We start from the raw sequence: 13,863 nt of genomic DNA on the forward strand, positions 1-13,863 counted from the left end.
CAGTTGCCTCATGAAAAAGCATCTTTGGGTTTACTGTATTACAAGGTTGCCCCTGCAACCTTCTAGAACAGGCATGTCAAACTCGCGACTCACGTGATACCGCACAACGTATTGCAACTTTTTCCCCATATCCGGCAATAGGTGGGCGCGGTTTCGGCATGACGCATCTGGCCCACGGCCCAGCAGTTTGACATGCCTGTTCTCCAGCATGATAGATGTAGCATCCACCGATTGGGTAATCAAAGCCCTCCTGCTCAGATTTAGACTAAGACCAAACTTTAGCCACGCCTCCCTTGGGCGCTCCTTTCCCAGTTTTGTCTTAGTCTATGCTCAGAGAGGACACAGTTTTGTTAGCTCCTCAGCAATTGTTAGTTTAAATAGTGTAGCATTAGGATTGCTAATATAGCTTCCTGTAATGTACTCTTTACATAATTTTTGTTTTTTTAGTAAAGGATAGTGAATTAGCAACCTTGGAGATTTGCTTTCCAGAGGGCCTAATTGGCCTCGTGGATCGTCGGAGCTTTGCCGCTGAAGCGGCTTTCAGCTCAGAGTATCTGTTCAGCACACCGAGGGAGGCTTCCCTTGTGTTTGATAACAATTTTTATTGCCAGCGTTTCTGGAGAATTCAGCCGATTACCAGAGCTTCTCTCTTGCCTCGTGGCCACGAGGCTCTATCCAGGATCGCACAGAGACTCGCCCAGACTGCAGAATCGCAAGTAGTTTGTGGTGCCTTATAGCTGTAAGGGGGGAAGTGTGTGTAAGGTTCCCTCCGTCTTTTTGCCTGCCTGAACGGGGACTTCAAAGACGAGGCCGGAGAAGCTGTCTTAACAGCTCTGACTAAGAGGAGAGGCCATTTTTAGGCGGAAAGAAGACCTGTGGCCGCCATTTTGAATTTGGTGCTGGGCGTGGTCGCCATTTTAAGGTTGCTGTTTGCCTCCAATTCAGGCCTAGCATTAGTGACTCACTGCGTTGGGTCCTCTTGGGGGTTTAGCTGTTGTTTTTTCGACACATTGCTTCTCAGAGATTTATTACAAAAATAAAATAAAATAAAAATAATAATAACAATAATAACACCTATTATCTTAAATTGTGGGGTTCCTGACCTGTTCTATTTAGCTCCCGGCGCTGTGCCGGCAGGGCCCAGCAGACAGTTTTAGACAGCTGTTCTGTCTGTTTGCCATTGTGGTTGTCTTAGGGCGTGGGAAGCTTCCCTCCTGGACAACTTGATCTGCGTAGTTACCCCCACCCCAGGGCTTCTCCTACCTGGAAAGCCTGGGCAAAATGGCAGATGGTGAGTCTCCTCAGGCTTTGCAGGGTTCTGATATTCCCCCCATTCAAGCAAAACGCAGATCCTCTGATTCAAATACAGGGGGGAAGAAAAAAAGCTAAAACCAAGCATTTATCAACCAAAGAACCCTCCAAGACTGCTGAGCGAGAGGCTTCGAAGAGACACCAGGCACTGGATCAAGAGTTCTCCAAAGCACAAAGGCTCAGGTCCAGAGAAGCTGAATTGGTTCCCCCTGCTTCTCTGGCCAGCTCACCTTATGAGCCCTCACTGGTGCCGTCTTATCAAGCCCCCAGGGCAGGGTCTCCTCAAGGGGGAACTGAACAGGTCAGTCTATCTGCCCCTAGACAACATATCCCTACATCCCCTCTGCCAGGGCCTTCCATTTCTCCTGCTAACATTAGTACGCATACTCCTGAGACCACTGCTGCTGGTGTGCCTTCAGCTGAGCGATCCTTATGGGCTGAACAGTTTCAGAGCTTTATGCACCAGGCCTTCAATCAATTCATGTCTTCTTCCTTAGCAGCTGGTCCCTCACAGGTTTCACCTTCTCCACCCTTGCCCGCAGACCGCACTGGACGTCCCCAGTCAGCGGGTTCAGGTATTTCTGAGACTTCATCTCAGTTTGGGGAGACTGAATCTGTTGACCTGGTGACAACTGAAGGACCTATGTCTGAGGATGAGGAGGTAAATCAGGATCCAACCCCAACATCGGGGCTTTTTGATCCAAACCTATTCAAATCTCTTTTGTTAAAAGCCTGCACAACAGCCAACCTGGTCTCGGAGCAGGAACCCAAGCCATCTACCTCGGCTACACAAGAGTCAAACCCTTTATTTGTTAGAAAGGTGGTAGAGGAAAAACAAGTTCCTTGTCCAGCTGTTTTCCACAAGACGGTGGAAAAAGAGTGGACCTCACTGGCCACCCTACCCTCTCCTAGCAGCACAGAAAAGAGATTGTATAATGTATCTTCTGCATTCTCTTCCCTTTTAGAGGTTCCCACAGTGGATGCTCCATTAACATCTTTGTTCTCCACATCCACTGTTCCTGGAGACATGGCCAAACATCTCAAGGCGGAAGATAAACGTTTTGAGTTTTCTCTCCGCAGGGCTCACCAGGCCTCTGCCTGGGCCATCAGGGCGTCTTCGTCCTCGTCCTTTTTCGCGAGAACTTCTATCATGTGGCTCCGGGAACTACAGGCATTAATTCCTCCAGACCAGGTATGCGCACAACATACTCTAGGTAAACTAGTAACAGCGGCGGAATACATGTCAGATGCTTCCCTCAACTCCACCAAATTTTCGGCTAGATCTATTGTAGCCACAGTTGCGTCCCGCAGATTCATGTGGCTCAAACACTGGAGGGCTGACCTAAAGTCAAGATGGCGTCTTGCTACAGACACCTACAGTGGCAAGAATTTATTTGGCCAAATCCTAGAGGCGTACCTGGTTGAAGGGAAGGATAAGAGAAAAACCTTAGCTCATCCATCCAAGAAGACGGATAGGAGACCTCAACAAGAATTTCGCAGGCAGTCCTTCAGGGCCGGAATTTCTTGGGAATGGAGGCAGCCCTTTCGATCAGGGCAGTCCTGGGATTGGCCCAGAGGTTCCTGATCCTTCTCCCCCAGACAGGATCGCCAACAGGACCGCCAGAATTCAGGAGCCAGGGGTCAGTTCCAGACCAAGCGACCCTTCAGGGGGGCGGGAGGCCGTCCATTCCGAAGGTCTAAGTGACGCCAGGTTGGACCCTCCCATAGGCGGACGCTTAACCCTGTTCAGCGACACTTGGGAGGTCACCACAAACGATACCTGCGTGAGAGAGACCATAAGATTCGGTCTAGCCCTAGAACTAAAGTCCATACCACCAGACCGTTTCCTTCAGTGCCCCGCCTCAAGACACGCACACAAGGCCGAACTAGTAGACACAGCAATATCACACTTATTAGAAATAAGAGCCATAGAATCAGTTCCTCCGGAACAAAAAGGAAAAGGGTTCTACTCCATTCTCTTTGTGGTTCCCAAGCCCTCGGGGGGATGGAGAGCGATATTAGATCTAAAGGGACTCAACCGCTTCCTAATCTACAGGAAGTTCAAAATGCAGTCCCTCAAGTCCATTCTAGCAAGTGTCAGGAAGGGAGATTACCTCTCCTCCATAGACCTGACAGAAGCCTACCTTCATGTTCCTATCAGACCACATCACCGCAGATTCCTCTGCTTCTGCCATGCAAACAGACATTATCAGTACAGGGCACTTCCCTTCGGTCTATCCTCGGCACCACGGGTATTCACAAAGATACTGGCAGTATTAGCGGCACATCTCAGATTAATACCGGTAAGAGTACAATGTTACCTGGACGATATAATCATCCAGTCCAGTTCATTCCACACTGCTCAACTAGATCTACAGACCACAATAGAGACACTTCAGAGACACGTCTTCTCAGTAAATTTCAAGAAGAGCCACACCACCCCTACCACTCGGATCTTGCATCTAGGGGCGGTGATAGATTCAGACCTATGCAAGGTCTACCTCTCCCAGGAACGCAGGGACGGTATCAGATCCTTAGTTCGCAGGATCCAGAGAGAGAAGGTAGTTCCCTTGTTCAGTTGTCACAGCTGTTGGGGAAGATGATTTCTTGCCTAGGAATAGTGCCGTGGGCCAGTCTTCATTCCAGACATCTACAATGGTTCCTGCTTCCCTTCCAGAAGCGGAACATGAATGCCTCCACACGGAAGGTGAGAGTTCCGTACCACACTCTACAGTCACTCAGATGGTGGGGGTCACCAGCCATACACAAGGGGACATTCTTCAAGGAGCCTCACAAACTTATCCTGACCACAGACGCCAGTCTGTTTGATTGGGAGCGCACATGCAGAAAACATATGGCTCAGGGTCAATGGTCCAAGCACGACCTCACGCACAATATAAATTGGCTAGAACTAAGGGCAATACACCTGGCTCTTTGCCAGTTCTCCAACATAGTGAAGGGGAATCATGTCCTAGTAATGACGGACAATGTCGCAGCCAAGGCTCATATCAACAGACAGGGAGGGACCAAATCTTGGTCCCTCATGCAGGAGGCCCTAGCATTGGGTCTGTGGGCAGAATCCCATCTGAAATCCAATTGAGCAGAACACATTTCCGGGGAGGAGAATCGTCAGGCAGATTCTCTAAGCAGGGCGACGATAGACCACTCGGAGTGGCGATTGGAACCGAACCTCTTCAGGGAAATATCGGAGAGGTTCGGGCAGCCTCAGGTAGACCTGTTTGCTTCGCCAGCAAATGCTCAGCTTCCCAGGTATTTCACGCGGTTTCCGTCACGGGGGGCGGAGGGAACGGACGTGCTACGCAGCAGATGGCCCAAGGGACTTCTGTATGCCTTCCCTCCACTTCCCCTGATTCCAGCTGTCATCAGGAAACTCCTATTAGAGGGGGCAGAATTAATCTTGCTGGTCCCACATTGGCCAAGGCGTCCTTGGTTTGCAGATCTCGTGGACCTATCAATCTCCCCACCTTGGAAGATTCCAGCAGATCGCATCTCCCTCAGTCAGGGTCAGCTCCAACATCCGGACCCGCAGTGGCTTCAACTAGCCGCTTGGCACTTGAAAGGGAGAGCTTAACTAGACAGTCCTATTCGACTGGAGTGATTGCTATAATTCAAGCCTCCAGACGTCCCTCCACTAACAGGATCTACGATGCCACGTGGAAAAGTTTCTGTGCATGGTGTAACACCAGGAGGGTCAACCCACTGGCTAGCACCATTCCGATATTATTGGACTACCTTTTAGACGGACTAAACAGGGGACTGTCTCACAATACCATCCGTAGGCAGATCGCAGCATTATCCACGGTCCTCATTTGCAAGGATCAGGTACAGCTATCTCATCATCCAGCTGTTACGGCCTTCCTTAAGGGAGCGGTTAATACAGGTCCCCCTGTAGTACACAGATATCCCACATGGGACCTGCCAAGGTTTCTGCAGGTTCTTACCAGTTCACCATTTGAACCCATCAGATCTTGTTCACTACACTTCCTTTCATTGGAAGTAGCCTTTTTGATAGCCATCACCTCGGCAAGACGCATCTCGGAACTTGCTGCACTCTCGATCAGGGAGGATCTTTGTGTTTTTCTGGATGACAGAGTGATCCTAAAATTGGACCCTTCTTTCATTCCGAAAGTCAATACTAGCTTCCACAGGTATCAAGATCTGATTCTTCCAGACTTTTGTCCGCGACCTTCTCACCGTCTTGAAAGATTGTGGCATACATTAGACGTACGCAGGGCTTTGCATCACTATGTGAAGTGAACTGCTGCATTTCGTAGATCGGAGGCCTTGTTTGTGTCTTTCCAACCTTCTTCCATGGGTCTGAAAGTATCATCCTCGACCATTGGTAGATGGATTAGGGCCTGCATCTCTCACGCTTACAGGACTCAGTCTCTTCCTGTTCCTCCTCGCATCACTGCTCATTCTACACGTAGCGCTGCTACATCTGCGGCCTGGTCCACTCAGGCCTCGATTGAGGAAATTTGCAGGGCAGCCACCTGGGCTTCCCCCTCTTCATTTATAAGGCATTACAAGCTTGATAAATTCGCTGCCTCAGACGCATCCTTCGGCAGAAGGGTTCTGCAGCAGGTAGTCTCTACGCATGAGCCACAAGCCTAGACTTCCCTCCCGACAGGGACACGGGTGGCTTTGGTATGTCCCAATCGGTGGATGCTACATCTATCATGCTGGAGAAGGGGCGTTGTCTTACCTGAACGCCTTTTCTCAGCATGAAGATGTAGCATCCACACCCACCCTTAACACTTAGTCTAGGCAGATTTTTTTCAGGAGGAGCTACTGTGTCGGACCTAATGAACGCTTCGCCTCAACAAAACTGGGAAAGGAGCGCCCAAGGGAGGCGTGGCTAAAGTTTGGTCTTAGTCTAAATCTGAGCAGGAGGGCTTTGATTACCCAATCGGTAGATGCTGCATCTTCATGCTGAGAAAAGGCGTTCAGGTAAGACAACGCCCCTTCTAGAAGAAGCTGAGTTGCAATCAAGTTTTGCACATCCTTTTTCTATGTTTTTATCTATTCATTACTTTGAAAAAAAAAGTTTTCTCAGAGTTACAAAATGGACCCTGAGATGTCACACTAATTTCCCCTCTTTTGATTCCTTGGTTTAGAAGTTTAAGATTCCCAAGGGGAGGCTGGGAATAACCAGGACAGAAGATCTGTCTCTGCAGGACATGAAGAAAATTCCTACCCTAGCACTCATTGAACTAACCGCACTCTGTGATATTGTTGGTTTAGAGCTGAAGAGGAACAAGGCAGTTAAACGAAAGTCATCAGGTAAACTGTTCTTCACTCCCCTTCTTTTTTTCTATGGTAGCTATAATGTGTGTTTCCTGAAATTGCTGGGAAGGAAGGCAGGGTACAATTGCTAGATGACAAAGGGGAAACTTATTTGAAAGCTGCTTGCCACTGTGGTTTGAAAGATACAATACATCTGCAAATTTGGTACATGTAATTTCTGCTGCTGTTTGAATGTCACTATGATATCTTTGGAGACTAAATCACATAATAGTTGATTTTTTTTGGGGGGACAGAATCCTATTCAAAAAACAAGAACATGTTTTTGTAGGATGAATTGCTCTATGAGAGTGATTGGGGTTAGGATACATAGATGAGGAGAGAAAAGGTAATCTGCCCAAATGCAGTCTGTCTGTTCCTCAGTACGTTCAGAATATCTATCCAGCTTCTCTGTCCTAACTCCTCAATCTCAGATTCCTGGCACCTGAGTAGGGTTTCTTGTCTAGGAAATGAGCCTTCAACAAGTCTCCACGCTGCATCTTCCGCATGCTTCAGTATTCACTAGCCAGTTCAGTAATAACTGCAGCCATAATTCTTCTGCTTGTACCATTGCTGTGGTACTGCTGGCATACCTTCACCATTATTGCCACCACATCAAGGAGCCAGCTCAATTGGACTCTAGTCTCTATCAGCCTTCATAGGTATTGCAGCTCATGATTAGATCTTAAATCTTTTCTCTTTCTCCTTCTTGAATATGTCATTGTGAAAAATTCACAATATTTTCATAATATTGCTTGCCCATATAAAGCTTCTATCTTGAGTCAGAAGTATAGTCCATGGGTGATGGCTGTTTTTTGATATATTCCCAGCCTTCACAGCTGATGTTAATTTCAAGGTTATTTTCTCTCCTGTTTCATGGTGGTTCAAGGCAAGTCCAGGGTAAAGTCCATCAAGGAAACAGGCAATCTGCAAATGGCAGGCAGAGCTACAGAACCAGAAGAGAAAGCTGAATTGGTGGACATCATAATCACGTTATGGTCTTACTGTTTTAAGTACAGTTGCTTTTCCCTATGGTCTACTAAGCTGTCTTTATTTGTTCAAATTTTTGTTTTGTTTGAGGATGAAATAGTTTTAAATATAGTTGCCTTCATTGCAGAGCGCAAACTTTTTGGAGTTGCACTTGGCACTTTGCTGGAAAATGATCAAAAGCTCCTTCCAAACACCAGGGTTCCACTGATTCTGCAAGCGGTAAATTTATTTTATATCTTCTGTTGTTATCAGTTCTATGTTTTGAATTTAGCTGCAGTATTGTTGCTTTTTCATGATGACTTGCTCTTTTGCTTCACAGTTGCTTTCATGCTTGGAAAAGAAAGGGCTGGATACAGAAGGAATCCTGAGAGTTTCAGGATCCCAGTCTCGCATTAAGGTACATTGCTATGGCTTTTAATTCTGTTTCCTCTGGAATTCTTTTGAAATTTATTGGGCAATCTTCATATAGAACATTTGACCTGCAGTATATATAGAAGAATATCATAGGTTAAATCTAAATAAAAGTAAATAGAATGCAGACCACGGTCCATCCGTGGGTTACTGGACAGTTTTTGATAGACTATCAGGCAATTCCTGTTTGCTAGATTGTTCTTTGGAATACCTCTGCTAAGTGTTTAGGAAGCCATTTTATAAAAATGATGAATCAGTAGCATTAGTATCCTTATTTTTAAGGCCTGTGGAAGATGGGGAAAAATATAATGCACAAGATTCTTGGGATATTTGCTCATGTTTTCAGCTGTTCAACTGAGTAAGGAATTCTATCCAAAGATGCAAGTGATAGTCCCCCAGAATAAAAATCTCAATGAGAAAAAGAAAATATTTTTTCTTTGTCTCATTTGAATCCAGTATAGTAAACAGCACGTTGGTTCTTATGTTCATGAAGAAAGTGTACACGTTGATCACTTATCAAACTCTGTGTGATTCTTTAGGTATAGTCTTAGAAGTCTGGCACATCATACAGAATTTTAGAAGAATATAATCACGTCTGCTTCCCATTACAGTTGCAATCTGCAGTGCCCTGGAATCTTCTGTAAGATGCAAAGATGTCAGAAAGATGTTTGTTTCTCCGGGGTTATATTGGCTTAAAAAGTAAAAAAATATCATTAAAGGTTATTATCTGTTCACAACAAAGTGAAGTCTGAACTTCACAGTAACTCATTCACTAATTAGCCTAACTGTATTTGGCTTGATATTAGCTTATCAAAGCAGGTCATCTGACTTATAAGCCATGGTTAGGTGTCACATATAAGCAAAGCCACTTCAAATAATAGGTAAAAGAAATCACAACTTAATACAATCAGAGAATATGCTTACATTTGTTATTTCATCTTGGATTAAAAACAAAAAGGAGTTCCTTGCTCTGAGAATTTGTATTCCTCACCTGACCAGAAGATGGCAGCAGCAAGTAGAAAGAATGCCATTTTTGCTATATTCAGAGACATTTTAAAAACAATCTTTTCGAAATTGCTGCAATAAATCATTGTGATGTATTCAATCTGGACTGGAATTCTAATCAGCTTTCCATCTCTTAGCAGCAGCTATTCAGTTTGTAAGCGGTGGTACTGTATTTTGTCACTAGGAAAATGCTAAGTTACTGTTTTTCTTCACTTCTAAATGTTGATCCATCCATCCATTATTTGTTTCTGTAGTTGCATTTTAAGGCAGACATGCTGTTAATGCAGACCACATTTCTCTCTCCTTCATCCATGGGTTTGTTTTAACCAAATACTCTAAAGCAGGGGTCTCCAACCTTGGTAACTTTAAGACTTGTGGACCTCAACTCCCAGAATTCCTCAGCCAGCTTTGCTTTGCTGGCTGAGGAATTCTGGGAGTTGAAGTCTACAAGTCTTAAAAGTTGCCAAGGTTGGAGACCCCTGCTCTAAAACCTTTTTAACATCAAGGCATCTCTTTTCTCTTCCCCTTTCCTCATTTTCTTCCCCTTGCATTAGTGTTTGGAACAAAAACTGGAAAATGAGTTCTACACTGGCTTCTTCCGGTGGGATGAGGTGCATCAAAATGACGTCTCTGGTCTGCTGAAGAGATTTATTCGAGAGTTACCCACACCTCTTCTAACAGCAGAATACTTGCCTGCCTTTGCAGCTGTGCAGAGTAAGTGTTAGGCCAAGCAGAGAAGATTTCCTAGCCTTCAGCACTCATTCTTTCTCTCCTCCCTTGTTGGAGAAGGCATTAGGCTGTAATGGATGTGTTGCTGGACACGTTCTGTAGCTGTCTGTGTCTATTTTCTTGCTCAGTCATAAGGAGAACATTTATATAAGCTAGCAGTAAGTGCATCATCTGCTACCTCCTAGATTCCTTGCTCTACTTGATTTTATTGTACACTTAGATTTTTTAAAAAATAAAAATGGAAAAGGGTGATGATATGCCTCAAAACAAAGCAGTAGTGTTGAGCATAATAATTTCCAAGAATCATAAGCTCAGAGTTCCTTTTGAACTGCAGAAGGAAATAAAAATGAAATAAAAAAATAAAAACTACAGCCCAGTGCTATATTCAGAAGAGGCTCACCTAACCTTCAGAAAGAAAGCTGGGATGATAAAGGTGATTCTGGTAGGAGTGTTAAAGAAGATGGTGGAGCATAAGCTGTCAGTTTACACTCTTATATAAATGGGTATTTTGTGCCTGTCCACACCCATCATGGTAAAGCCATTTTGGGAATAGAAATCTTCCCCCATTCATATTCATTCATTCTTTCTCTCTTTCTCTCTCTCTCTCTCTCTCTCTCTCTCTCTCTCTCTCTCTCTCACACACACACACACACACACACACACACACCCCTCTTGCTTCACTTGCTCTAACTCAGGCATGTCAAAATACCAAAACCATGCCCACCCCATTGCTGGCAATGGAGAAAAAGTTGCGATACGTCGCGCGATGTCACATGATGTCGTGAGTTTGACATGCCTCCTCTAAGTCTTAATGATTCTACTTATACTTTCCTACAGCTCTCTGGAAGAAGATGCAACTCAACCTTGGCATGATTTTTTTTTTCAGATGGTGCAATTGAAGTAGTCATAGAAAACACTGTTGTTTGTGAACACTTTTGAATAACTACAGTAGTTCCCATGATAGTAGCAGTTTCCTATCACTTAGGCTTAGGTTTCCTATATGGCTCAAGTTGAATGCTTTTCATATGAGATACGTGAAATGGAGCAGCTGGCTGTTCAAAATCAGAGTCTTTGAGGATTAATTCTCAAAAGGAATGCAATTGTTCTCTCCTACTACAGATATCACAGATTTGATACAGAGGCTGCAGGCTCTCAATCTGCTCATACTGATTTTACCAGAACCTAACCGAAACACCCTGAAGGTAATCAGGCAAATGCTGCCCAGGGAGCTATGACTTGAATAATTTTCAATGGCAATAAATCACTAAATAAAAGCTGTAGCTTGGTAGTACAGTACACTATTTTTTGGAATAAGGTCTTAGATTCCCAATTTTCTCCAGCTGTTAAAGTCTTATGTTTGCAATGTTAGGCAGTCTGGTTTTTTTCAACCTTGGCAGCTTAAAGATGTGTGGACCAATTCCCAGAACTCCCCAGCCAGCCACTTATTGATATTGTTATAATAGGCTTGAATGGGATTGCTTTTAAAAGAGATGGGCAATGAGTACTACTTCAGATATTGTGGGAATGCCACTCCCATCATCCCCACCCTTGTATACTGACCAGCTTGATGGGGCTTAGGGTTCAGGAGTTGGAGGAGCCTGTTGTTCATAATTGTTTTAAAAATTCCACAAATTTGCATGCAGGTTTTTGTTGCTGTTTTGTTCAATTGTTTCGTCACTTTCTATTCTTTATGAGAAAGTGGACATTATTTTGCCAGAATGATGAAGACTTGTTGGTATCTGCTTGACTCCATGCCCCATCAAAAGGAGATTTTTTAAAAATTTAAAAATAAAAACTAAACAGAAGTTTTAGTGTTGCAGAGCACATTTATTTCCAAGAATGGGCTCATTAACACACTTAATGAAATAAAATTTCATGATAGCTTCAAAATAGTGCTTTAATAGTGTGTCTGCCTGTTAGGAAATAGCATATGCTTTGAAATTCTGAAAGTACTAGTAATGCAGAAGTGTTACGAATTTCTGCTAACTCATACAAGTTAAAGACTTCAATGCCCAGACATCAAAATATTTTTGATGTGCAAAGTATTTCTACCATAACTTTTTAGAAGGATTATAACACTGAACAACTCACTCAGCTCAGTTTGCAGATTTGGGCAGCAGATACATATCATCAGTAAGCAGTCCTTATATTCAGTCTCTTTGGAATCAAATAATTCTCTCCTCTCCTCTCTCAGGCACTACTGGAATTCCTTAAGCTGGTAGTTACCAAAGAAAGAAAAAACAAGATGAGCCTTTGGAATGTTTCCACAGTGATTGCTCCAAATCTCTTCATGCATAAGAGTTTGCCAAGCAAGATCCCAGAAGGAAAAGAGAAGCAGCTGGCAGAAGGAGCAGCAGATATTGTTCGAATGATGATCCATTATCAAACTTTGTTCTGGACTGTAAGTTAGGGGAAACTTTATTTACCAAGTCATTCTTAAATTATCATCAGCAAAAACTTAATGTAATATTTTTCCATAAAGTGTTGATTAAAAGGATACTTTTAGTATTTAAAATAACCTCTTTTCACTTTCTATTTCATGCTAACAATATTCCATTATTTAGATTCAAAATCATTCTTTATGTATAAATAACTCTGATCTAAGAACTATTATTTTCAAGCAACCAAGAAATTTCCAGTGCCAAATGGCTGATACAATTAAATTGGACTTATAAAGGGTGATAGTAGATGTAATTAAACGTATCAAAAAAGCACATTGGTTGTTTCTCCCATCCTCAAGAGATAATTCAGAATGATTTCATGGAGATTTCTCATATGAATGAACTGTATCACAGAGTTTGCACACTTGTCATTTTTCATGTTTGCTTTAGGTTCCTTCTTTCTTGGTAACTCAAATAAGAAAACTGAATGAGAACAGCAGCTGGAAGTATCAGTTCTATGACAGGAGGATCAAGAATCTGTTAAAAAAGATTCATGCAGACAAGGAAAAGACAGAAAAAAACAATGTTGAAGTGAGTGAGATCTTCTCTGTCCAGCCACTTTGTATCACTAGGACATCATAAATGGGACTAAATCTACCTATCCTCCCTAATAATTTTGGTGAATGAAAGTGATAGGGAGAATCTGTTCATATTGGCATGTGTAGGGCTTTAGCATCCAATTGTAAGCATGGATGATTTGGAGGACCGAGGGGAGCTGGAAAAGGTAGAAATGAAATCCATCTGTTCTAACTCCATGCATATGGTCCTCAACTTATGACTATTTGCTTAACAACAGTTGGAATTAATTATGGATTCTGAAAAAGTCAGTAATGACCTGAATTTGAAACCAACATGCGATTGCAAATTGAATGCTAGGCAACCGGTTCACCTTTATGACTAGTTGCACTACCTTGCAGTTAAGTGATGACAATTTGCGATGTTTGTTGCTGGTTTCCGGCAAAAAAAAAAAAAAATGCCATTGGTTAACATGGGTTTGCACTTAACAATCATGTGACTTGATTTACAACCATAGTAAAATGGTCATAAACTCAGGTCTGATCACATGACGACTCAACCTATGACTGCAGTGATTGACAATGAAAATTCTAATCCCAGCTGTGGTCGTAAGTCAAGGAGTACCTAGAGGCTGATTTAACAGTACATTCAAGACATGTACACAAATGAAATGATGGCTCCACAGTATTACTTCTCCTAACTGCTACAATCATGCATAACTTTGTTCTCTTCTGAAGTGACTTTTTAAAGGCTTTGGGCTGTACATTCAGTTTTGATGTGCAAAAGATCGTCAAAATCTTGCAAGGCAGTTTCTTTCATGTGATTCCTGCATGATGAAAAAGAAATTGGGCTGTGTTTTTTTGTGACAAATTCCTTCAAGAAAAGAAAGGTCTTTCCCTCGTGTAAACACAAGGGGGCAGTCCTGTTTTATCACATCTAGGCATTCAAACCGCTTCTTCTTGCATGTGAAAAAAGTGGTTTTAATATTATTTCTTTATGGTGGGGTGTCAAACTCGCAACATCACATGACATGTCACAACGTATCATGACTTTTTTTCCATTGCCAGCAATGGGGTGGGTGAAGTTTTGCCATGTCGGCAGTTTGACATCCCTGCTTTATGGCAATCTTCCCTTTGCTCTTACTGTCTGGAGGTAT

At 43.3% G+C, this 13,863-nt stretch overlaps 1 protein-coding gene across 4 annotated transcripts in view; it reads left to right on the forward strand.

Annotated features, from left to right (window-relative positions):
• ARHGAP40 (Rho GTPase activating protein 40) overlaps window positions 1–13,863 on the forward strand; it is a 72,766-nt gene that overhangs the window by 52,658 nt on the left and 6,245 nt on the right. For 2 of the 4 annotated variants that reach the window (XM_039323671.1, XM_039323669.1), the window contains exons 6-12: window positions 6,450–6,615; window positions 7,733–7,824; window positions 7,925–8,002; window positions 9,576–9,735; window positions 10,870–10,952; window positions 11,945–12,151; window positions 12,582–12,722. In XM_039323671.1, coding sequence (XP_039179605.1) covers window positions 6,450–6,615; window positions 7,733–7,824; window positions 7,925–8,002; window positions 9,576–9,735; window positions 10,870–10,952; window positions 11,945–12,151; window positions 12,582–12,722 — 927 coding nt within the window. Of the gene's footprint in view, window positions 1–207; window positions 2,504–6,449; window positions 6,616–7,732; window positions 7,825–7,924; window positions 8,003–9,575; window positions 9,736–10,869; window positions 10,953–11,944; window positions 12,152–12,581; window positions 12,723–13,863 lie in introns of those variants that run through there. The other 2 variants (XM_039323670.1, XM_039323668.1) reach the window with 2 other exon arrangements.

The sequence above is a fragment of the Crotalus tigris genome, unplaced genomic scaffold, assembly GCF_016545835.1.
Source record: "Crotalus tigris isolate CLP2741 ecotype Arizona unplaced genomic scaffold, ASM1654583v1 scf7180000024281.4978605, whole genome shotgun sequence".
In the NCBI taxonomy this organism is placed as follows: Eukaryota; Metazoa; Chordata; class Lepidosauria; order Squamata; family Viperidae; genus Crotalus; species Crotalus tigris.